Source organism: Hibiscus syriacus, unplaced genomic scaffold (genome assembly GCF_006381635.1).
Source record: "Hibiscus syriacus cultivar Baekdansim isolate YM2019G1 unplaced genomic scaffold, ASM638163v2 tig00018568_pilon, whole genome shotgun sequence".
Classification (NCBI taxonomy): Eukaryota; Viridiplantae; Streptophyta; class Magnoliopsida; order Malvales; family Malvaceae; genus Hibiscus; species Hibiscus syriacus.
In genome coordinates, this window is record NW_024062439.1 from 16,055 (window position 1) to 41,780 (window position 25,726).

Sequence of the window (25,726 nt, forward strand, 5' to 3'; positions counted from 1 at the left end):
ATATTAATCCAATTCATATGACTTTTTAAGGAACCGAACTCTAAAATTTTGTTATATATACAATAACGTAAAAAAAATTATTTGCGTCATGATAGAGTTTTACTTATTGACAAAGTTCATAATCAACTACTTCTTCCGTCCCATTAATTTTAAATAATTAAATTTTATAAAATATATATTTTTAAAATTACTTGAATTAAGGCTTTTAAAATATTTTTTATAATTTTTCTAATAATAACCGGTCAAAGTTTAAAAAAAAATTAACCAAAAACAAATCAACAGGGGACAAGAAGAGTAAATACTTGGTAGACGATTAGAACCAACCCTTAGAGGTGCCCATTTACCTGAAAACTTGGTAATATTATAGCAATAAGCAAATAAAAATAAAAGTTGCATGAACAATTGAATCATTAGCCAAGAATCAAATTTTGTTCAACAAAAACGGAAATGTTTTAGACTAGCATTATTATTATTATTATTATTTATTAATCAATTAATGCTTTTACGCTTGGGAAAGATAAGAAAAATGTATCAAAATTAGCCATGGTGGTGCTTTTCATCTCAATAAACACACCGCTGAATGCCCTGTTGAAATATACGTCTCAATAAAATTGTACCTGTCCTCGGCAGCTGCACTTTATCCAATAATACAAGTTCTTGCGGACACAAAACATTTAAAGTAGCATGCAGAATTTAGAATAGGCTCCGACAGGCCTCAACCTCGAAAGCCGAAGAATCGAGCAGACCTTGCCCAGAAGGATTCGAGCTAACAATCCTCATTGCAGCATCAAACATGGCTTTCTGGTACATGTCATCCTCCATCTTCTTGAGTATTTCCTTCACCTGCTTAAAATCTAACCCCCCAGCCAACACTAGTCTCCCAATTATTTCTCCAAAATTGTTTGGTGCTTTCGGTAAGTCGATGGAAACATCATCCAACAAGGCATCATAGAGGAGGCATCCAGTTCCGATGTCTCTAGGGGTAAAAAGTTTCTTAATCAACATGTGTTCGAGAAGTTTCGAAACCGGCTCAACACAAGGTGAGCTTTTGTCCAAGGCAATGGAAATGGCTTCTTTCACAACCTCAGGATGGTAAGATTGAGATTTTAGTTCCTCCACACACAACAAAGCTTCTGTTGGTTTTTTGGCAAAGTCCCACATTGGTTGTGTATAAGGAGGAGGGGAAATTCTTTTGTTATAAATAAAGCCATCCTCCTCCTTAGTTAAGCATCCCACAAATATAAGCCTTCTTCTATATTAAAGGCTATTTGCACTCTTTCTCTCTCTTTGTAATATTTCCTCTATTAGTTTTAGTAGTGTTAGAGGAGGTATGAATAATTTTGGTCTAACCTCGTTAAATTTTGGTGTTCTCTTTTATGTCTATTTAATAGTTATTGTTGGGTATAGTTGTTGTTAATTATTGTCCTATTAAAATTACTTGTCTTAGTAGTTCTGTCTAAAGAAAGTGGGTTTTAAGAGGGACCATTGTGACCCCTCCTCTTTCCTGGGAATCTACCTTGGGGTGATTTTTAGTACAATCATTTTCACACTAGTCACCTAGATAATAGTTTTCAAGGTAAATTTGTTATTATTGGTGGAAATTAACCCGAATTCCACAACAATTGGTATCAACGCTCTTGGTTTATTTTAGTATGCTCTGTGGTTGTGGCTTAGGCTGATCTTCCACATCAGAAAAACTTTCCTTGGGGTAATTGACATTCCGCATTGACAACTATTAAATAGAATTTGTAGCAGAAATGGCAGACGACACAAAAACATCATGTTGAAAACATTTTGATATTTCGATATAACAAATTAAGATAAATGAATTTTAAGATTTTATAAGTATTCGATATAATTATTCGAATATCAAAATATTACACCAAATCTTTCAAATGTCATTTTTAATCCTTACTCAAGTGTAAAATTAAGATTTAAACTTAAAATAATTTCAAAATAATTTTACAAAATATTTCGAACCATTTCAAAGCCAAAAATTCCATATTGCTCAGAGGGAACCGATTCCCCCCAAGGGGGTACCGATTCCCCCCTGAATGGTTTTTCTCCGAGAAAAACAGAATGCTCAGAGGGAACCGATTCCCCCCAGGGGGTATCGATTCCCCCTATTTAACGGTTGAAATATTTGAATTTTATACTTAGGGAACTGATTCCCCATGAGGGGTACCGATTCCCCCCACGCTCCAAGCTATTGTATTAATGGTTTTCACACTTAAACGGCTCCATTGACTCCACTAATCATCCCTAACGTTCAGAATCAATTGAGGGAGTATTTAAACAAGTTCTGAAGCCTTTGATCAACAAGAAATATAGAGAAACAAGAGAGAAAGCATCAAACACCAAGTTTGTGCAAATCAAGCCAATTTTCCTTTCAATATTCATTTTGCTTTCAAGAACACCATTTGTGCTCATTTGTAATTATTTTTGAGTGTTCTTTTCTTGTTCTAGAATTGTGCAAACATCTTACCTTGTGAGGTTTTCCTTGTAAGTTTGTAAATTTGTGTATTTCTCTTTGAAAAAGAGTGTGCTCAAGAATTTGGGATATAATTCTTGAGAGAGTTGTAAGGTTACTCTTTTGTCCTCAAAAGAAAGAACAAATTAGTGAATTTGTTGGAAAATCCTTAGTGTGGATAGCTAAGGTAGTGGACGTAGACTTTGGTTGAGAAAGTCGAACCACTCTAAATCGCTGTGCAATTACTTTCAATTTTTTGCAAAAGCTTCCACCAAATGTTTAATTGCCAATTCACCCCCTCTTGACCGATTCTGTCAATCGATTAACTCAACAATTGGTATCAGAGCTTGACTCATTTGAAGGTTTAACCGCCTCTTGAGTAGATCCGGGAAGAGTTAAATCGATAAAGATGGCGTCCACTTCCGGTTCATTCTCCATGGAAGAATCCAGACCAATTGACGTGCCTCCACACTTCAATGGAACAAATTATCGTCGTTGGAAGAAGCTTATGATGATATTTATCCAAGCATTTGATATGGAAGATTGGATGATGATTGAGAAAAGATATTCTTCTCCTACAAAGAAGGCAAAGAAGTGGAGTGATCAAGAACGGAAGAAAGCTCAACAAAATACAAAAGCTATGCACATATTGTGTTGTGCAATTGATCCTAATGTATATAAATGAGTTTTTTCTTGTTCAAATGCCAAGGAGATGTGGGATAAGCTTGAGGAGATCTATGGAGACAAGGAAGAAGAAGAACCAATAAAGGTGATGTCTCTATTAGCTCTCACAGAGCCAAAGGTATCTTCTAACTCAAATAGATTAAATTCAAAATCTTTTAATGAGTTACAAGATACTTATGATGAATTATTTTTGGAGTTTGAGACCATGAACTCTAAATACAATAAATTTATTTCTAAATTTATTGCTAAAAATGATCTTCTTTTGAAAGCTAAAACAGACTTGGAAAATCAAAATGAAATGTTGAGAAAGGAGTTAGAGCTTTCAAAAATAAAATCTGAAAACTTTGAAAAAGAAATTTTCAAATTAAACAAACTTCTTCTAGAAACGAAAATGGATTTTGAAAATCAAAATGAAATCTTGAAGAAGGATTTAGAGCTTTCAAAAATGAAATTTGAAAGTATTGAAAAAGAAAATTTCGATTTGAAAGTTAAGCTTGAATGTTTAACAAAAGAAAAAGAGATCATTTTAAATAATTCATCTAGTTCAATAATGACAATATGTTCACATTGTCATTATCATGGTCATAAGGAACATACTTGTCCTTTAAAGAAAGGAAAACAATTTAAAATTAGACAAGTATGGGTTCCAAAAGGAACAAGAGGCATTGAAACTAATGTTCAAGGATCCAAAGAAATTTGTATATCAAAATCTACTTAAATGTCTCTTGTAGGTGAGTGAGAGCAATGATGATGAAGATGATGATATTCAAGATGCCCTAGCCACACATGAAAAATGAATGGGTAACCTCTAAACTTAATGTTTTTATTTTATTTGGTTGCTCATTTAGTTTATGCATGCATGAGGTTTTTAATTCTAAATGATTATGTTTTATCTCATGTATGTTGAAAAATATTGTATGATGAACATAATAATTTTTGGTAATGTTTTATAAACTCTAGTTCATCATATTAATTTTTGGTCAAAATTGTTTTCAAAATGTAATTGATATCTCTTTAACAATTGATATCAATTTTTCAGGAACTTTGGTTTTGCAAAAATTTTGACCTTAAATTTTTCTTAATGATTATGCATTTTTTTTAATATTATAAAGTTTTAATGCATAACATTTTTTACAAAAACTTTATGCATGTGCTCTTAATCTCGATTATCAACATTGCATAATGTTTTGTATGTGAATGGATTAAAGCATAATCTGATTAGATGAATTTGACAAAAGATACAATGTCTTATTTTTTAAATTAAGTGTTTAATTGATTGACATTGCATCTACTTTGATTATGCTTGTTGGTCATAGAATAGGAAACATTTACATGGTGCATTTAAATTCTATCAATATGACTAATTTATGCCTAGTTGCTAAGGATGAGCATGATAGTTGGTTATGGCATAGGAGACTAGGACATGCTAGCATGAGTGTTTTGCAACGGTTAGTTCAAGGAGAATTGGTTCGACGGCTGCCTAAACTAAAATTTGATAATGATAAAATCTGTGATGCTTGTGCTAAAGGAAAATAAAAGCGAGTTTCTTTTAAATCCATTAATGATGTGTCAACTAGTAGAATATTACAATTGATCCATATAGATCTTTTTTGGGCAAACTAGGACTACTAGCTTGGGTGGAAAACAATATGTATTTGTCTTGGTAGATGACTATTCTAGATATACTTGGGTTCTATTCTTAAGTACTAAAGATGAAACATTAGAAAATTTCATCACATTTTCAAAAGTAATCCAAAACGAAAAAGGTTACTCTATCACTAGTGTTAGAAGTGATCATGGCACTGAATTTGAAAATCTTGGATTTAATGAGTTTTGTAATTCTAATGGTATTAGCCATAATTTTTCAGCACCTAGAACCCCTCAACAAAATAGAGTTGTTGAGAGAAAAAATCGAACTTTAGAAGAAATGGCTAGAACCATACTTTGTGAAAATAATTTGACAAAATATTTTTGGGCGGAAGCCACAAATACCGCTTGTTATGTTGTAAATCGAGTAATGATTAGGCCAATTTTAAAGAAAACTCCATATGAAATTTTCAAAAATAAAAAGCCTAACATTAGCTATTTTCATCCTTTTGGATGTAAATGTTGTGTTTTAAACAACGGTAAAGAAAACCTTGGCAAATTTGATGCTAAAAGTGATGAAGGAATTTTTCTGGGTTATTCCTTAAATTCTAAATCTTATCGATATTTAATAAAAGAACTTTGGTTGTAGAAGAGTCTATACATGTTGTTTTTCGATGATAATCTCCTTCCGAGGAAGGATTCTTGTTTGAATGATGATGTAGGTATTATAAATACAAATGACGTTAGACATGACATTGGAGAATCATTATCAAAGGAAGAAACAAAAGATGAGGAAACTCATAATCCTCTTGAGAATCCAACCATTGAAGAAAGGGAAATATCTTATCCAAGAGAGTACAACTATGTCAAGGATGGTGAGATTATAGGTGATCCATCCAAAGGGGTAACAACTCAATCTTATCTTAGAAATATTTGTAATTATGTTGCATTTATTTCATGCATAGAGCCTAAGAATATTAAAGAAACATTAAATGATGAACATTGGATTATGGCTATGCATGAAGAATTAAATCAATTTGAGAGAAGTAAAGTATGGACATTAGTTGAAAGGCCTAGTAATAAATCTACTGTAGGTACTAGATGAGTATTTAGGAATAAGCTTGATGAAAGTGGTAATATAGTGAGAAACAAGGCTAGACTTGTTGCTCAAGGGTATACTCAAGAAGAGGGCATAGACTATGATGAAACATATGCTCCCGTAGCTAGGATGGAAGCAATTAGAATGTTATTAGCATTTCCATATTTTCATGAATTTAAATTATATCAAATGGATGTTAAAAGTGTATTTTTAAATGGTTTTATAAAAGACGAAGTGTATGTGGAACAACCTCCAGGTTTTGAAGATTCAAAATTTTCGGATCATGTTCTTAAATTGACAAAAGCGCTTTATGGTTTAAAACAAGCTCCTAGAGCTTGGTATGAAAGATTGTCAAACTTTTTAATTGAAAAATGTTTTTCAAAAGGGAAGGTTGACACTACATTGTTTTTAAAGCATAAAGGTAAAGATTTATTAGTAGTTCAAATTTATGTTGATGATATAATATTTGGTTCTACTAATGATGTTCATTGCCAAGAATTTTCTCTAAGCTAATGCAAAGTGAATTCGAAATGAGCATGATGGGGGAGCTCTCATTTTTCTTGGGACTCCAAATCAAGCAAAGAAAAGATGGCATCTTTAATCAAGCTACGTACGTCAAAGATATGCTCAAGAAGTTTAGACTGGAAAATGGGAAACCTCATGACACTCCAATGAGCTCTTCTACAAAGCTTGACTTGGATGAAGGAGGTAAATGTGTGGATGTTAAATTATATAGGTCAATTATTGGTTCTTTGCTCTATCTAACTGCAAGTAGACCAGACATTATGTTTAGTGTTTGCTTATGTGCTAGATTTCAATCATGTCCTAAGGAATCACATTTACTAGCTGTTAAGAGAATCTTTAGATACCTTAAAGACACTCCTAGTTTAGGACTTTGGTATCCTAGAGACTCTAGCTTTATCTTGCATGCCTTTTCTGATGCGGATTATGGAGGATGCAAATTAGATAGGAAAAGAACCTCCGGTACTTGCCAATTCCTTGGAAATATGTTGATTTCTTGGTTTTCAAAGAAACAAAATTGTGTTGCATTATCTACCACTGAAGCCGAATGCATTTCAACCGGTAGTTGTTGTGCACAAGTTTTATGGATGAAACAACAACTTTTTGATTATAGAATTAAAGTAGGTACCATTCCTATCAAGTGTGACAATACTAGTGCTATTTGTCTCACTAAAAATCCCATCCAACACTCTAGAACTAAGCACATTGAAATAAGACAACACTTCATTAGAGACCATGTCACTAAGGAAGATGTAGTTCTAGAATTTATTGATACTTTGCATCAATTAGCGGATATCTTTACAAAACCTTTAGACAATGAACGTTTTTGGATACTTATGAGAGAATTAGGTTTAACTGACTTATCTTCACTTAGTGTTTAAAATAATTTTAGCACTTTTAAGACTAAATGAAAAATGCTTATAATAGTAATTTCTGATTACATTCATTGCTATTAGTTAGGGGGAGTTTATGATTCTTGATAAAAAATTAACTTTATGTTCAAATGTAGTTTAATGATTAATTTGATTGATTGAACATAATTAATTTTTGATATATGAGTTGCCAATACCACTAGAAAAGATTAATTTAGCATTTTGAATTTTTTAAAATACATATTTTTTAATTATAGGGAAGAGGGAATCGATACCCCCTTGAAGGGGAACCGATTCCCCCTTTGAATGGGAACAGATTCCCCCCTGGGGGAATCGATACCCCTATGGGGTTCTGGTTTTAACACGGGTAGAACTCAATATTTGCTCAAACCCTCTCTTCTTTATTAAACGTCGTTCATCCTCTTTTTCTCTCTAAATCTCCATTTTTGCCAAAATCATCAAATACAAGTCATAATTAGATCTTTCTTCAACTTCTAATCCTTGCAAACAACATCACATTCTCTTAAAATCCAAATTTTCAAGATAATATTTCAAAATCCTCTATTTCATTGATTTTTGAACTTAGGACTAGTTTTGATTAGTTCTAAGATGAACATTACATCGGGCATTGTTTATATGATGATTTTCAAACATTATTTTCCAAATAGTTTTTCAAAACATTGCCCTTTAGTATTCGGTTTAGAGAAACTTGAAATATTGAGGACTCATTTGAGTTTTGGGTTTGATTATATTGCATACATGTGTTTAAATTTGCAGGTTACATATTCTATTCCGATTCTTAAACCATGTCAAATCCTAAACGACCTAGGACATTGTCAGTCGCTCAAGTCAAAACCGACCTCTTATTCCTCCACCCAATCCAAATAACCCAAATATGACCATTTTGAACTCTTGTTTCACGTACCTGGTCGTAGACAAGATCTATATCATAGGTACCATACTTATTTTGAGTCATACAAAATCCAGGAAGAACGTATCCCTTCGATTCAAGCTATAGAAGATATGGACTTCCAATATCTTCCTACTCTTAAATCCTAGAAGTTTGATAAACTCTTTAAACTCAAACATTTGGTTTATCATCAATTAGTCTGTATTTTTCTATTCCAATGTGGTATGTGTCCAAAACGAGCGCCGATATGAAATTATAGAAATTCGATCCTATCTTTTAGGACAATTCATTTTTATTGACTCCGGTACAATCGCTACCCATTTCGGACTAGATAACTCAGGTTTAATGAAAAAGAGACTGTGGATTCACCCTATAAGTCTAAGGATAGTGAGAGTACCCTAAGAACTTATCGTGATAGATTTCTTCATTATATGATCTCTTGGTGGTTTAGATCATCCGGAGGTAGGTACTCCCTTAGGAACATAGATATATGGTGGATATATTGTATCCAACATAAAAAGAAGATTAATCTGCCACAGATCATCTTTAGTGAGTTTCCATAAACATTGTTCCTTCCAAGAATATAGAAACCTTGGTTTATGGTTGTCTCCTTAGTAATTTGTTTATCAAACTCGGTCTTTGGGTCAATGTGTTTATCGTCCCGAACTCAGAACTTTTAATTGTGAAACATTTTGATGTTCATGGATTGTTTTATTTTGGGTGTTTGAATTTGTTGGATAATTGGATATTTGAACTTACATGTTTATATATTTGGTTTGATTTTCACTTTTATTTTGAGCTTAATGTTTATTTTTGCATCATTTACATATTAGTTGCATTATGGCCAATTTTTTTGCCATTTCACATTGTTTATAAATATTGAATTATGAAACTAATAACTAATCTTTCTCTTGATTATGATCTTAGCAGCTTACGTTATATTTAGTTATCAATTGGATAATTGTTTTTCAAAAACTTGTTTAAAATCTTTTAAATGTCTTTTTGATTTAACAAAAAGGGGGAGAAATATTAAAGTTTTTTTTAAAGGGAGAAGTGTTAGAGTAAGGGGGAATAATTTCAAAACTTGATTTCAAAATCTTAAAATTACTAAAATGTTTTGTTATATCAAAAAGGGGGAGATTGTTGAAAACATTTTGATATTTCGATATAACAAATTAAGATAAATGAATTTTAAGATTTTTCAAAAAGATTTTATAAGTATATTCGATATAATTATTCTAATATCAAAATATTACTCCAAATCTTTCAAATATCATTTTTAATCATTACTCAAGTATAAAATTAAGATTTAAACTTAAAATAATTTCAAAATAATTTTACAAAATATTTCGAACAATTTCAAAGCCAAAAATTCCAGATTGCTAAGATCGAACCGATTCCCCCCTTGAATGGTTTTGCTCCGAGAAAAACAGAATGTTCGGAGGGAACCGATTCTCCCCAGGGGGTATCGATTCCCCCTTGTTTAACGGATGAAATATTTGAATTTTACACTTAGGGAACTGATTCCCCATGAGGAGTACTGATTCCCCCCACGCTCCAAGTTGTTGTATTAATGGTTTTCACACTTAAACGACTCCATTGACTCCACTAATCATCCCCAACATTCAGAATCAATTGAGGGAGTATTTAAACAAGTTCTGAAGCCTTTGATCAACAAGAAATATAGAGAAACAAGAGAGAAAGCATCAAACACCAAGTTTGTGCAAATCAAGCCAATTTTCCTTTCAATATTCATTTTGCTTTCAAGAACACTATTTGTGCTCATTTGTAATTATTTTTTAATGTTCTTTTCTTGTTCTAGAATTGTGCAAACATCTTACCTTGTGAGGTTTTCCTTGTAAGTTTGCAAATTTGTGTATTTCTCTTTGAAAAAGAGTGTGCTCAAGAATTTGGGGTATAATTCTTGAGGGAGTTGTAAGATTACTCTTTGTCCTCAAAAGAAAGAACAAATTAGTGAATTTGTTAGAAAATCCTTAGTGTGGATAGCTAAGGTAGTGGACGTAGACTTTGGTTGAGAAAGTCGAACAATTCTAAATCGCTGTGCAATTACTTTCAATTTTCTGCAAAAGCTTCCACCAAATTTTTAATTGGCAATTCACCCCCTCTTGGCCGATTCCGTCAATCGATTAACTCAACACATCCGCAAGAAATGCTGTGACAAATGTTAGATTTACAGTGGAGATTTTTGATGGCACCGATCATTTCGGCATGTGGCAAAGTGAGGTTCTAGATGCCCTATTTCAGTAAGGTCTAGACATTACTATTGAAGGAGAGAAACCAAATGATGTTGAGGAGAAAGAATGGAAGAGGATCAATATATTGACATGTGGTACTATTCGATCGTGTCTTTCTAGAGAGCAAAAGTATGCATTTTCTAAGGAAACTTCTGCAAGTAAATTGTGGAAGGCACTGGAGGAGAAATTTTGAAGAAAAGCGGTTAGAACAAGCTCTACATGAAAAAGAGATTGTTCCGCTTCAACTATGTACCAGGTACCACTATGAATGATCACATTACTAGCTTTAATCAGCTGGTGACTGATCTGATGAATATGGACGTGACTTTTGAAGACGAAGATCTGGCTCCGATGTTGATGGGATCACTTCCTGATGAGTTTGAGTATCTTGAAATTACTCTATTTCATGGGAAGGTTGATGTTTCTCTCAGTGAAGTAACTGATGTCTTGTATAGTTATGAATTGAGAAAGAAAGACAAACAAGAAAATACAAGTGTCGAAGCAGAAACTCTTGTTGTTAGAGGTCGTTCGAATAGTCAGAATAAAGGAAGGATAGGGAGATCGAAGTCAAAGTCCAGATTGAGCAAAGATGAATGTGCCTTTTGTTGAGAAAAAGGGCACTGAAAGAAAGAATGTCCCAAGCTAAAGAATAAAGGAAAACCTAAAAGGGGAAAGACTGTCTCAGAATCAAATGTGGTCGAGTATGATGATACAAATTTAGATTTTGCATTCGTTGCTACGCCATCAACCAACTATTCCAGTTCATGGTTGTTAGATTCAGCATATAGCCACCATATGACCCCCAATACAGAATGGTTCTTTGATTTTAAAGAACTAAAAGGTGGAATTGCTACACAGCAAATAATTCCCCTCTTGACACACTTGGGATTGGTTCATTTCGCTTGAGGAATCAGGATGGATCAATCAGAACCTTAACATGTGTCCATTATGTACCAGATTTAATGAGAAATCTCATCTCTGTGGGAACCTTAGAGTCAAGAGGTTTAGAAGTGAGGGAAAAAGATGGGATTATGAGGATTATCTCTGGTGCACTGGTGATAATGAAGGGAATCCGGAAAAGAAACAATGTGTATTACTTTCTGGGTAGTACAATTGTTGGGACAATAGAAGTGGCAGCTTCTACTAATAAACAGGAGTCAGAAGCAACCAGGTTATGGCATATGCGCTTGGGGCATGTTGGTGAAAAATCCTTGAAATTGCTGATAGATCAAGGATTATTGAAGGGTGTTTGGGCTTGCAAATTAGCTTTTTGTGAGCATTGCATCAAAGGGAAGAAGACAAAGGTGAAATTTGGAACAATAATCCATGATACTAAAGGTATTTTGGATTATGTTCATTCAGATGTATAGGGGCCTTCCAAGACAACTTCATTGGGAGGAACACACTATTAAGTCACCTTTGTTGATGATTTTTCCCAGAGAGTTTGGGTGTATACAATGAAGACAAAGGATGAGGTACTAGGATTTTTCCTTAAATGGAAAAAGATGGTGGAGACTCAAACAGGCAGAAAAATCAAACGTCTTTGTACAGACAATGGTGGAGAGTACAAAAATGATCTATTTCTAAAAGTCTGTGAAGAAGAAGGTATTGTCAGGCATTTCACTGTCAGATCTATACCACAACAGAATGGGATGGCAGAGCGTATGAACCAGACATTAGTGGAGAAGGTTCGGTGTATATTGTCTAATGCTGGGTTAGGCAAAGAATTTTGGGCTGAGGCTTTGGTCTATGCTTGTCACCTTGTCTACCGCTTATCATCGACTGCTATTGGTGGTAAAACACCATTAGAGAAATGGTTTGGAGAACCTGTTACAGATTATGATTCCTTACATGTGTTTGGTCCCGCTGCATACTACCATGTTAAGGAGTCAAAGTTGGATCCAAGAGCAAAGAAGGCGATCTTTATAGGGATCACCTCTGGTGTGAAAGGCTATCGTCTTTGGTGTCCAGAAATAAAGAAAATAATCTTCAGCAGGGATGTTACCTTTGATGAATCTACCATGTAGAGAAAGGTGACTTCAAAAAAATTGGACCAGACAGATGGAACTCCCAAACAAGTGGAGTTTGAAGGAATCAGAATTGACCCAGCCAGTAAAGAAACTGATGTTGACTCTCCTATGGTAGAAGAAGAGTCAGATGAAGAAGAGGTTCAGACCCAAGAACCTCTATAGCAACATGAATCAATTGCACTCAGAAAGGGAAAGAGAACCATTAGACAACCTGCTCGTTATGCTGATATGGTCTCTTTTGCATCACCAATTACAATTGATGACGTTCCTGCCACTTTTAATGAAACAGTCCAAAGTTCAGAACACAAAAAGTGGAGGATCGCCATGAATGAAGAAATTCAATCCCTTCAAAAGAATTAGACGTGGAAACTAGCTAGTCTTCCGAAGGGAAAGAAGGCAATTGGGTACAAGTGGGTATATGCAAAGAAAGATGGATTTTCTGACAAGAATAACATCCGCTACAAAGCAAGATTGGTGGCTAAAGGCTACGCTCAAACTGATGGAGTTGATTATAATGAAGTATTTTCTCCAGTTGTAAAACATTCCTCCATCATAATTTTGTTGGCTTTGGTAGCACAGTTGGATTTGGAACTAGTTCAGATGGATGTAAAAACTGCATTTTTACATGGAGACTTGGATGAGGAAATCTACATGACTCAGCCAGATTAATTCAAAATTGCTGAAAAAGAAAAGATGGTGTGCAAATTAGAAAAATCGTTGTACGGATTGAAGCAATCTCTAAGGCAGTGGCACAAGCGATTTGACAAGTTTATGATAGGGCATAAGTACACAAGAAGCAAATATGATCATTGTGTTTATTTACGTAAGCTACAAGACGGATCATATATATATCTTCTTCTTTATGTTGATGATATGCTGATAGCTTCCAAGAGTCAGACAAAAATTGTGAAACTAAAGACTCAATTGAACAAGGAGTTTGAGATGAAGGATCTTGGTGAAGCAAAGAAGATTCTAGGAATGAAGATATCAAGGGATAAGAAATTGGGGAGGCTTGGTTTGTCTCAGAAAGAATATCTGAGGAAGGTACTAAAACGTTTTGGCATGAATGAGAAGTCAAAACCAGTTAATACATCTCTTGCTCCTCATTTCAAGCTCGGTGCATCCATGTCACCTAAGGATGATGCAGAACGAGAATACATGTCAAATGTTCTATATGCAAGTGTTGTTGGTAGCTTGATGTATGCAATGGTGTGTACAAGACCCGATATTTCATAGGCAGTTGGGGTTGTGAGCAGGTATATGCATGATCCTGGAAAGGACCATTGGCAAGCTGTGAAATGGATTCTGCGGTATATTCTGAACATCGTAGATGTTGGTTTGATCTTTCAGCAGGACAAACAAGATGGTCAGTGTGTAGTTGGGTATTGTGATTCAGACTATGCAGGTGATTTGGACAAGCGTCGATCAACTATTGGTTATATGTTTACATTTGCAAAGGCACCAGTCAGTTGGAAGTCCTCCTTACAATCAACAATGGCTTTGTCTACTACAGAGGCAGAGTATATGGCAGTTACAGAGGCTGTGAAGGAGGCAATTTGGCTTCAAGGGTTGCTTGGTGAATTGGGAATGGAACATAAGCACATCAAAGTGCATTGTGACAGTCAGATTGCTATTTATTTAGCAAAGAACCAGGTTTACCAAACAAGGATGAAACACATAGATGTTCGATATCACTTTGTACGATAAATTCTAGAAGAAGGTGGAGTCATAATCCAGAAGATTCGGACGACTGAGAATCCTGCTGATATGTTGACAAAAGTGGTAACTGCGGTCAAGTTTAAACATTGTTTAGACTTGGTCAATATTGTTACAAATTGAAAGATGAATTTACAGACACTCTGAAGATTGAATTTTTGAGAGATGTGTGTGGAATTTGCCAAGGTGGAGATTCGTTGGTTTTTTGGCAAAGTCCCACATTGGTTGTGTATAAGGAGGAGGGGAAATTCTTTTATTATAAATAAAGCTATCCTCCTCCTTAGTTAAACATCCCACAAATATAAGTCTTCTTCTATATTAAAGGTTATTTGTACTCTTTCTCCCTCTTTGTAATATTTCCTCTATTAGTTTTAGTAGTGTTCGAGGAGGTAGGTATAATTTTGGCATAACCTCGTTAAATTTTGGTGTTCTCTTTTATATATATTTAATAGCTATTGTCGGGTATAGTTGTTGTTAATTATTGTCTTATTAAAATTACTTGTCTTGGTAGTTCTGTCTAAAGAAAGTGGGTTTTAAGAGGGACCATTGTGACCCCTCCTCTTTCCTGAGAATCTACCTTGGGGTGATTTTTAGTATAATCGTTTTCACACTAGTCACCTAGATAATAGTTTTCAAATTTGTTATTATTGGTGGAAATTAACCCGAATTCCATAACAATTTCATCCAGCAGCCTGACATTGAAATATTCATCCAGCAGCGCTTTCGTCTTTCTCTGAAGATCATTTGGATTTAGGTTTTCATGTGGAGCTAGAGGTTTCTCCTCAACTAGGGACGCAACAGCAGCCAGGGGCACATGTTTGATAGAAAGAGAAGGTTGTGCAATAGACTCAGCACCACAAGTAGTGTTGGATTGCATAGCAGGAAAGGTTGAACTACCCTGCAATAGGGCGCTTGTCCTACCACTTCCTTGAGGCAACAATCTTGGGTTCATTGAAGCTTTATGGATTGATGGCGATGGACCATGCCCTCCAGGAAGTGTACCCTGTGCATCACCCCTTGGCATTGACCGGTTCCTAGGAACTTCCCAATTATCATTGTTCATTCCAGGCATCCCAAGCATTCTACGAGTTCCTGGCTTTCCGGGCATCAGACCTCCAGCACCAGGGCATGTGATAGGAAAACCAGGACCAGGACTTGTAGAACCAGTAGAAACAACGCGACAATTTCTAATACTTGCAGTAGCACCTGGACGCAGACCAAGATTCATTTTAGCCTCAGAATGGATTTCATTAATTGTTTTGGCTTTCACCTCCAGCAATCCATACCAAAAAACAGAGTTGTCAATATTAAAGCCATTGACTTGGAGATGTCAACATCATCTATCTAATCTACCCAAGAAAATATGATTGAATTTATGAGTTACCTCCTCTCGTCTGGGAACCCATTTATTTGCTCGAATATCTAGAACATTACGAACCATAAATCTCAATCTTAGAGCAAGCTGAGGATTTGTTGTCAAATCCTTCAATCTGTTGAAGTACGTATCATTTATGCGGCGTGATTTGGGGCTCTCATCAAGCTGCTTACCATCACGCCGCTTACCAATAGTGTTGAAGAACTGACAAATAGCCTCAACATTCTCCTCTACAGGACATGCTCTATTGTCAGGGCCCAAAAGTTCCTATTTGGCACAAAGGAAAGAAATATGTACAGTGTAACTGGCTAAAATTCCTTGATCCATCGATGAGAAAGAAGTATCGGTAATAACCTGCACAATGTGATGGACTATCTTCTCAGACACCATTTTTTGCTTCAGAAGCTCACCAATTAAATGAATATTTCCTAGAGTGCGGAGCTTGACCATCCTTTCTTTATCCCTATGCTACATCTCTTGCTCAGGGGCAGTCATAAGCCGCACTTCTTCCCTGAGCTTATAAGCTTCATCAAATGCCTCATGGCAGTTATTCAGGAGGACTCGCTTAAACGTGATATCTTTTCCGCTAGGTTCATCGGAAGAAAATGAGGGAAGCATATTATTCAGATCAGAACATAGGAGTGCATACATAGGACAGAAAGTGGGTTCCAGCATAGCCTTCTCAAATATTAGCGAAATAACCCCCTGTAAAGACAGAATAATACCATCAATGATTTCTTCCTACAACCTGCAGTAATATAAAAGAACACAATATACATGAAATGTATGTGTATGTGTATGGATATATACATGTAAGCATACATAAAAATAACTAGAGAAAAATATCTGGTCATATTAAAAGACATGAATAAAGAATGACCTTCAAGATATCCGCTAATGTGATACTGGAGTCAATAAGTTGTCCTTTTAGAAGATCATACTTCTCTGGAGTGAGCTTGTTCAGTATCCTGCAAAGAGACAAAATCAGAAAAAACAAAGTGTCAGAATTCCTAAAATTAAGGATAGATTACTTACCTTATTCCTAGAGTTTCCTTGTACAGTAGGATCTAATCTTAGTCTCTAATTTTTAGGGATTGTTCCCTTATTTACACTTAGACTAATCTATAAAGGCTGTAAACTATTTAGTAAATGATAACAACCTTTATTTTAATTTTGTTCATGGCATCAAAGCTTTAAGGTTTTTTTATCATGTCATCTCTAATCTCTCGTCCCAAACGTCCCTCCTCTTTAATCTCTCTTGCCTCATGTGTTATTCCTTCCCATGGGTGACACAGTCGAAACTTCATCCGAGACTGAAACCTCACAAATGATTCCAAATATCAATCAAGGAACCCCTCAAGGGGGCCTTCCTCTCTTATGATCACTAATCATCGACTAGATGGGAAAAATTTCCTACAGTGGTCCCAATCGGTCATTATGGTGATTCGTGGTCGTGACAAACTATGATATATCAATGGAGACATCCCACGACTAGCCATAATAGACCCAACTTATGGCACTTGGGAACTCAACAACTCAATTGTAATGGCTTGGTTAATTAATTCAATGGAAAGCCATATTAATCGCACCTACCTCTTCTTCAAAACTGCAAAAGATATGTGGGATGCAATCAAAGAAAACTACTCGGATCTTGGAAATGCTTCCCAAGTATTTGAGATCAAACTGAAGTTGAAGGACATCCAACAAGGAACACTTGAAGTAACTCACTACTACGATAATCTGAAAATTTTATAGCATGAATTGGACATGTACTATGAGGCAGACTGGGGAAAAGGCATGGAGCACACCAAGTTTATGAATCACGTCAACAATGAATGTCTCTATGAGTTTCTAGCAGGATTGAACCGAGAGTTAGATGAGGTCCGTGGCCAAATTCTGGGTAAAACCCCCTGCCAACCATTGGTGAAGCATTTGCAGAAGTTAAAAGAGAAGAAAAACGTCAACTTGTCATGATGGGTGATTCAAAGGAACCTAAACCTGTGACAACTGCTAGTTATCGTCCAACTGAAAACTCAACCCTTATCTCTAGAGGTTCATAACCATAAAGGTCCCGTGCTGAAAATGATTCGATCTCAACCAGGCCATGGTGTAACTACTGCAGCCGTGTAGGATATACCAAAGAAAAATGTTTCAAACTCCATGGCTATCCTGGAAAAAACTAGAAGGAGAATAAGACTACAATGCTGTCCACTAATACCTCCACTGTTGCAGATGATGTTCTCGACGTTCGCCTAACCAAAACCCAACTTGAGACACTCTATAAGTTGCTTGGTACTTCTACGGCTAGTGGTTCTCTAGCCACCCAAGGTACTACCCTCATCATTGTCCTTGAACCTGACAAATCCTCCTGGATACTCAACTTCCGATCACAGGACAGGTAACCCCACTTTGTTTCACACTTATACACCTTGTCATGACCAATCCCGAATCCGCATAGCTGATGGATCCTACTCACTGGTGGCTGGAATTGGAAGAGTAAAATTAGCATAAAACTTCTCCCTTGATAAAGTCCTACATGTTCCAAAATTGTCCTATAATTTACTTTCAATCAGTAAACTTACCAAGGATGAAAATGTTTTTGTTGAATTTTCTACAATTGGTTGTGGTACAAGAACAAAAATCGGTGATGATGATTGGCACTGCTAAAGTTGATGATGAACTCTATGTTTGGAATAAAGACAGTACACAAGAAGGATTGACTCTATCTACTTCAAAAGAGGACATAATTATGTTATGTCATCGTAGACTATGACATCCAAGCTTCTTGTATTTGAAGAAACATCTTCCTTTGTTATTTCGCAATAAAAGTGTGAGCTCCTTGAAATGTGAAATTTGCCAATTATCCAAACACACCCGTGTACCATACCCGTTAAAGCCTTATGTTCAGTCTCAACCTTTCTCGTTAATATATAGTGATATGTGGGGAGCCAGCCGTGTACAAAAAATTATGGGGGCTAGATGGTTTATAACTTTCATTGATGACCACACTAGGGTTTGCTGGGTATGCCTCATCAAAGAAAAATCTGAAACACCCAAAATCTTCCAAAACTTTCACTCAATGGTTCGAACCCAATTTAATTATACCATACATACACTCCGAACTGACAATGGTAGAGAATATTTCAACTCTGTCCTAAAATGTAACCCCCCAGACCCGGTCTATAAGTTAGACTCAATCAATTCCTTAACCAAATCTCAAATAAATAATAAAAAAATGCTAAAATACTAAGCCTTTTGGATTCATAAGCTCGATTCGGGAATTTCGGGTCAGAATTTGGCAAAACGGACTTCGGAATCAGATTCAGGACGTCGAAAAACATAAAGTATGACCTTCCGGATATTTAAATCCTTGGACAAATTCAAAGTCAACGGGTTTGACTGACGATTTGGAGAGTTTCGAGTTCGAATTTGGTGAAACGGACCCCAAAAACAGATTCGAGACGTTGATAAATGTTAAAATAGGTATATTTGAGAAAAATAAATTTAACGACCGGTCAAAGTTCTAGTCAAAGGATGTCAATAGATGATCAACCATTTTACGAAAATAACACCCTTTTAAAAATAATTACAAAAATAACACCTTTTAGAAATAATTACTAAAGTAGTACCTTTTAAAAATAATTACGAAAATAGCATCCTTTTAGAAATAATTACTAAAATAGCACAATTTAAAAATAATTACGAAAATAACACCTTTTTCAAGATAATTACCAGAATACCACCATTTTCAAAATAATTACCAAAATACCACCGGGTCAACGTTCATCGGGTCGGGTTAACGGTCGAGTCGGGTCAACGGGTCGGGTCGGGTCAAAACCAGGCAAACAGTTTAAAAACCGGTCAAACCGATCATTTTAACCTTCCCCACGGGTAGTGGCGGTGCGTGGGCCATTTTCCGGCGTCGGAATAATTACGAAAAAATTCATAAAAATTATTTTAAGCGATTTTGAGGCACTTACAAAGCTCGGTTCACAATTTTGAACGGTGGAGAGCTCGATTTCAACAAATCGTAAACTTTGACGGAGACCAAGGATGACACCGGCGGACTCGAAACGGCACAAGGAACACGATGGTGCGGGAAGTGTCGAAAACGGAGCAACGATCGACGATGAATTTAAGATTTTCTCAGCGATGGAGCTAAAAAAACGTCGAGGCTTTGACTTGAAATTCACGGCGTTTGGCAGCGTTTCACTTCAATTAATTTAAGAGGTTTGTTCCTCGCTCGATGATGAACACGATGGTGGTTGTAAAACGATGATCGGAGGTCGGATGACATCGGAATAGTGGTTGGAAGTTAGGGTGCGAGAGTGAAGAAAATCTTAGAAATTTTTTTTTCTCTTATGATAACTCCTTGCATATCTGATTCCCATTTATTAGAGTGTCTGCCTACACTTTTTTGGGTAAATTCAGGGTTTAGTCCCTAAATTTCCTTAAACTTTAAAACATGCTACAAGTTTTGAGAACTTTTAATTCAGTCCCCAATTTTTACCAAATTGTTTAATTTCATTTTTTTTCTTCAAATTTTCTGGGTTGTTACAATTCTTCCCCTTTACAAGAAATTTTATCCTCGAAATTTACCTTATGAAAATAGACGAGGAAATTGAGCCTTCATTGACTCCAATGTCTCCCAAGTAGCTTCTGAGGGGCTACGATTACTCCACTGAACTTTGACCATTGGAATACGCCTATTCCAAAGAACTCGCTCATTCATCTCTAAAACATGAACATGCTCCTCCTCATATGACAAATTAGGTCTCAGCTCTACCTCGTCAACCTGAATTATGTGTTCCGGATCTAGACGGTATCGACTCAACATACACATGAAAAACATCATGAATACGATTGAGCTGGGGAGGCAACTCAAGCTGATAAGCAACAGGTCCAACTTTCTTCAAAATACAATACGTCCCAATAAATCGTAGACTCAGTTTACCCTTATGTCCAAATCTCAATACCTTCTTCCATGGGGATACCTTGAGAAAAACCTGATCTCCAACCTCAAACTCGATATCCTTACGTCACTTATTTGCGTATGATTTCTGCCTATCTAATGCATCTTTTAAGCGATCACAGATCAATCTGACAGTATCTTCAGTCTCTCGAATCAAGTCTGGACCCAAAGTTTTTCTATCATGCAACTCTGTCCAACATATAGGAGTACGACATCTACATCCATACAGAGCCTCGTACTGTGCCATGTGAATACTTGCATGGTAACTATTATTATAAGTAAACTCAGCTAACGGCAAGAAATCTTCCCAACTACCACGGAAATCAATCACACAACCCCGTAACATATCCTCCATCACTTGTATAACTCGTTCAGATTGTCCATCAGTCTGAGGATGAAAAGTTGTACTGAAATTCAAACGAGTACCCAGAGCGTCGTGCAAAGCTTTCCAGAACTTGGAAGTGAACCTCAGATCTCTATCAGATATGATAGACAACGGAACACCATGAATTCTAACGATCTCAGAAATGTACAACTTAGCCAGTTTGTCCAGAGAATAATTAATCCGGATAGGGATAAAGTGCGCTGACTTGGTGAGTCGATCAACAATCACCCAAATGGAATCCTTTTTAGAAGGAGTCAGAGGAAGACCAGTAACAAAGTCTATCATAATGCGCTCCCATTTCCACTCAGGAATCTTACTGTAACAATCCAGATAGATGCTGGTGTTCTGCCTTAACCTGCTGACAAGTCAAACACCTCGCCACAAAATCTGAAATATTCTTTTTCATACCAGTCCAGAAGTAGCGCTCTTTGAGATTATTATACATTTTGTCCCCTCCAGGATGCATAATATAAGGACTACTATGAGCCTCCTAAAGAATAACTCGTCTCAACTCATCATCTTTAGGAACGCAGTAACGACCGTGAAAACACAAAATACCATCCTGATCCACAGTATACTCTGAACTCGATCTTTGCTTAACTTGCTCAATAATGGGAAGCAATGAGCTATCCAGAAGTTGTTTGGTCTTAATCTCCTCGGCCAAAGTAGGTTTAACCTGCAACTGTGCTAACAGAATATTATCATCAAATAAACTCAAGTTGGCGAATAATGCTCTGAGATCTAATATCGTCTTACGGCTCAAGGCGTCTGCCACTACATTAGCTTTCCCTGGATGATATTCTATCTCTAAATCAGTCCTTTAGAAGCTCCAACCAGCGACGCTGTCTCAAATTTAATTATTTCTGAGTAAGCAGATACTTCAGACTCTTATTATCAGTATACATATAACACTTTTCTCCGTAGAGGTAGTATTTCCAAATCTTTAAAGCAAAAACCACGATAGCTAGCTCCAGATCGTGAATAGGATAGTTACGCCCATGCGGCTTTAACTGACACGACGCATAAGCGACAACCTTCCCAACTTGCATCAAAACACATCCTAATCCAGAATGAAAAGCATAACTGTAGATAGAAAAATCTTTCCCAGATTCAGGCTGAATCAGCATCGGGGCTTGAGTTAGAACAACCTTCAATTTCTCAAAGCTAGCTTGTTGGTTCTCAGACCAAACAAATGGAATATTTTTCCTCAATAGTTTCGTCAGAGGAGCTGCAATAAGGGAGAACCCCTCTACAAAACGACGGTAGTAACTAGCTAAGCCCAAGAAACTACGGATCTCAGAAATGTTCCTGGGTTGCTTCCAGTTCAATAACCTCTACTTTGCTTGGATCCACCCGAATACCATCAGCAGAAATGATATGTCCAAGAAAAGTCACTTCGCTGAGCCAGAATTCACACTTGCTCAACTTAGCGTATAGCTTATTCTCCCTTAGAGTCTATAGAACAATCCTTAGATGCTCCTCATGTTCTTCTTCACTTCTAGAATACACCAGTATGTCATCAATGAACACAACTACAAACTGGTCCAAATAAGGTCGAAACACCCTATGCATCAGATCCATAAAATCAGCAGGGGCATTTGTTAACCCGAATGACATCACTAAAAACTCATAATACCCATACCAAGTACGGAAAGCAGTCTTCAGAATATCCGAGTCTTTCACTTTGAGTTGATAATAACCAGACCTTAAGTCTATTTTTGAAAAGATAGAAGCCCCTCGAAATTGGTCAAATAGATCATCGATCCTGGGCAGAGGATATTTGTTTTTAATCGTGAGCTTGTTCAGTTTCCTATAATCAATACAGAGTCTCAATGTCCCATCTTTCTTCTTGACAAAGAGAACTGGGGCTCCCCACGGTGATACACTGGTCGGATAAACCCCCTTTCCAACAACTCCTGGAGTTGAACTTTCAGTTCCTTAAGCTCCTTTGGGGCCATACGATAAGGAGCCTTTGAAACGGGAGTGGAACCAGAATAAAATTCAATCTCAAACTTAACCTCTCTATCCGGCGGTAATCCAGGCAACTCATCGGGAAAAACATCATAAAATTCCTTGACAATCTAGATGCCTTCAATATTAGATTGAGAACTCCTAGTATCCAATATATAAGCAAGAAACGCCTCGGAACCTTTCCTGATCATCTTCTCAGCTACCAAAGAAGACACAACATTCGCCAGAAATCCACGGCGTTTCCCGATCATTACAATCTTTCGATTATCCGGGGTCTTCAGAACAGCTCTCTTGGTCTCAAAATCAATATTTACTCGAAGTTTGTCCAACCAATCTATGCCGAGAATCAAATCAAACTCTTCCAAAGGTAACTCCATCAGGTCGGCCAGAAAAATCTCCCCATTGATCTCTATAGGACACTCTCTAAAAATACGATCCAATACTATAGACTTGCCTAAGGGACTTTGAAATATCACCGAATGCTCAGTATTCTCCACAAGAATATTTAGACCCTTAGAAACGGAATGCGATACATAGGAATTGGTAGAACCACTATCAAACAATGCAAAGTAGGGAACTGAATGAATAATAATAGTACCTGCAGTCATATTAGGCCCACCGCGATCCTGTCAAAGTCTGGCAGTGTAAACCAATGCAGGCTGTCTGGCCTCAGATCTGACTGGACCCTACTCTGAGATGCTCGACCTCTACTAGCCGATCCAGGTGCTCTCTCCTAAGTACGACCCCGTGCTGGAGTCTAGACTGTATTATGAGAACTAGCGGGAGTACGAGCTCGCGTTTGAAATGATCGATCTCGCTCTGGATAGTCCCTCAAAAAATGGTCACCAAAACCACATTTATAACATATGCCCAATTTCATCCTGCATTCTCCAAGATGATGTTTTCCACAGTAATCACATGTCTTCAAAGGTTGTAACCCAAAAGATCCCCCATGTCTAGAAGAATGTACAGCTGAAGAACTGGATGCCACAGGCCTGACACTCATACCACCTCTCTGAAAGGATTCACCCTACCTCTCTTGCTGGGGTGTGCAGAAGAATCTACAAAACCAGAAGGCCTCCTAAATCGGGTTTGAGTTCGATCACTATCTCTCTTGTGCTCCATACCCAAATGCTCTATTTCCTCATCAGTCTTGGCTATCTCAACCAATTCATCAAAATTTCTCTCGGTGGGTAGCGACACGACTCCTGATTTCATACCTGAGTCCATTCTCGAACCTCAAGCATCGATCTGTCTCAGTGTCCACAAGTCTAAGAGCATAGCGGCTCAATCGGATGAACTCAACCTCGTAATCCATAACAGACATGCTACCCTGCTCCAGATTCTGAAACTCTTGACGTCGCTCCTGCAGGTAATTCTCTCCAATGTAGCGACTTCGGAAGCACGTATTGAAAAGATTCCATATTAACTGGTTTCTCGAAATACTACCAGAAATTGATTGCCACCATCTAAAGCTCTCTTTCTTCAACATAGTTAGGCCCCCCTTCAACTTCTGTTCAGGTCTGAGGTTCATCTCAACCATAATCCTCTCTGTCCTCCAGCCAATACTCAACGTCTTTCGGAGGTCCACCAGTAATACCCTCGAATGGAACTGCACCAGCAGCAACCAGAGAATTTGAAATCTCAACTGCAGTCATATTACTAGGGGCTCTGGCAGCTTTCTGAAACATGCGTAATATAGCTCTATTAATGGCATCTTCGTTCATGTCAGTATCCCCATCTTCAGTAATGGGAGGATCTCTCACAGGAGTAAACTGATCATCATGAGAAAGGGTTGGATCTACTTGCGGAACAGGAGGATCACGTGGTGACAAAAGGTCGAGCGACTCGCCCTCGACCACGGCCACGTCCTGTCCTACGACCTCTAGCAACACTCATCGTTGAATCTAAAAGGCTCTAAAGAAAGAATTTGAAACATATATCAGATTAGCATCAGGGATCTCGAGAAAACTTTAAATCATAATATAAGGTGACATTTTTTTCCTTTCAAAATTTCTTAAAAATCCAAAGTTTAGGACTCATATACAGTCTGAGTGTTTAAAACCGAAAGCTCTGATACCACCAAATGTAACCCCAGACCCGGTCTGTAAGTTATACCCAAACCTAAGTGGTCACATATCTCATTCATTATATTTAAAACAACTTATAATACATTAGATATAATACAGAACACAATATTAATAATACAGATATATCCAAAACGATAGTAAATAAATGTCACCAGATACAACTGAAAAACATATAGAGATATATGTTCATACAAAATAAGTAGTTGATCTCCCCTGATGTCAAATATGCTAGCTTACAGTCTGCTGTTATCTGAAAAAGGCTAAAAACTATAAAATGAGCTAAAAAGCCTAGTGTGCTCCAAACAGTGTATAAAAACATACGAATAAAATATTTCAGTAAAATCGGTTATCAAACATGTTTTAAAATATGAACACTACCCCCATCCGTCAAGTCCAAAATGTGTAGGTTCTTCAAGTCCAGTAAAACCCTGAGCACACAGCCGAAGAGCCGATAAGTAAGGCCCTGAGCACACAGCAGATGAGCCTCCAGGTATACTTCCTCCAACATTATCCCCCCAAATAAATCATGTTCCGCTCATAACGGATATATATATATATATTTAAAACATAATTCAGGTCAAGTAGTAGATCAGAATCCATGTCATGTATCATATAAAAATCCAGGTCAAGTATCATATCAAAATCTCGTCAAAAATCAAATAAAGTATTCATATGATAGTTTAGAACAGTAAGATAACACCGTCAGGAAACACACCTATAACAGTATGAGAAATCAGATATGAAAGCCTATTACTGGATCTGTCGATCACGCTCTGCTGCAGCGCTAG

General features: G+C 36.7%; 3 protein-coding genes across 3 annotated transcripts; all 3 read right to left on the reverse strand.

The window, feature by feature from the left end:
- Positions 1 to 559: 559 nt before the first annotated feature.
- On the reverse strand, positions 560 to 15,063 carry LOC120209253 (eukaryotic translation initiation factor-like). Its single transcript, XM_039208306.1, has 2 exons — positions 14,825 to 15,063; positions 560 to 1,131 (listed from the first exon to the last, which is right to left on the reverse strand). The coding sequence occupies exons 1-2, from the start codon at positions 15,020 to 15,022 to the stop codon at positions 694 to 696; spliced, it is 636 nt and encodes a 211-aa protein (XP_039064237.1). The 5' UTR covers positions 15,023 to 15,063; the 3' UTR covers positions 560 to 693.
- LOC120209266 (eukaryotic translation initiation factor-like) lies at positions 15,039 to 15,970 on the reverse strand. The gene is made up of 4 exons (XM_039208312.1): positions 15,875 to 15,970; positions 15,530 to 15,787; positions 15,127 to 15,415; positions 15,039 to 15,043 (listed from the first exon to the last, which is right to left on the reverse strand). Exons 1-4 carry the CDS (start codon positions 15,968 to 15,970, stop codon positions 15,039 to 15,041), a joined length of 648 nt encoding a protein of 215 aa, XP_039064243.1.
- An 18-nt stretch (positions 15,971 to 15,988) lies between these two features.
- Positions 15,989 to 16,787, reverse strand: LOC120209268 (eukaryotic translation initiation factor-like). Its single transcript, XM_039208313.1, has 3 exons — positions 16,783 to 16,787; positions 16,401 to 16,488; positions 15,989 to 16,225 (listed from the first exon to the last, which is right to left on the reverse strand). The coding sequence occupies exons 1-3, from the start codon at positions 16,785 to 16,787 to the stop codon at positions 15,989 to 15,991; spliced, it is 330 nt and encodes a 109-aa protein (XP_039064244.1).
- Between the last annotated feature and the right edge of the window lie 8,939 nt (positions 16,788 to 25,726).

Bases quoted from the DNA above. Each gene is read 5' to 3' on its own strand.
- LOC120209266 (XM_039208312.1), bottom strand. From the start codon at position 15,970: ATGGTCAAGCTCCGCACTCTAGGAAATATTCATTTAATTGGTGAGCTT. The intron at 15,788-15,874 runs GTTATTACCGAT...TGTGCCAAATAG, and splicing joins TAGTCCATCACATTGTGCAG to GAACTTTTGGGCCCTGACAA. The intron at 15,416-15,529 runs GTAACTCATAAA...GGATTGCTGGAG, and splicing joins GGGTTCCCAGACGAGAGGAG to GTGAAAGCCAAAACAATTAA.
- LOC120209268 (XM_039208313.1), bottom strand. The intron at 16,226-16,400 runs GTCATTCTTTAT...CTGTCTTTACAG, and splicing joins CATTAGCGGATATCTTGAAG to GGGGTTATTTCGCTAATATT.
- LOC120209253 (XM_039208306.1), bottom strand. From the start codon at position 15,022: ATGCAATCCAACACTACTTGTGGTGCTGAGTCTATTGCACAACCTTCT. The intron at 1,132-14,824 runs ATTGTTATGGAA...AAACCAACAGAA, and splicing joins ATGTCAGGCTGCTGGATGAA to GCTTTGTTGTGTGTGGAGGA.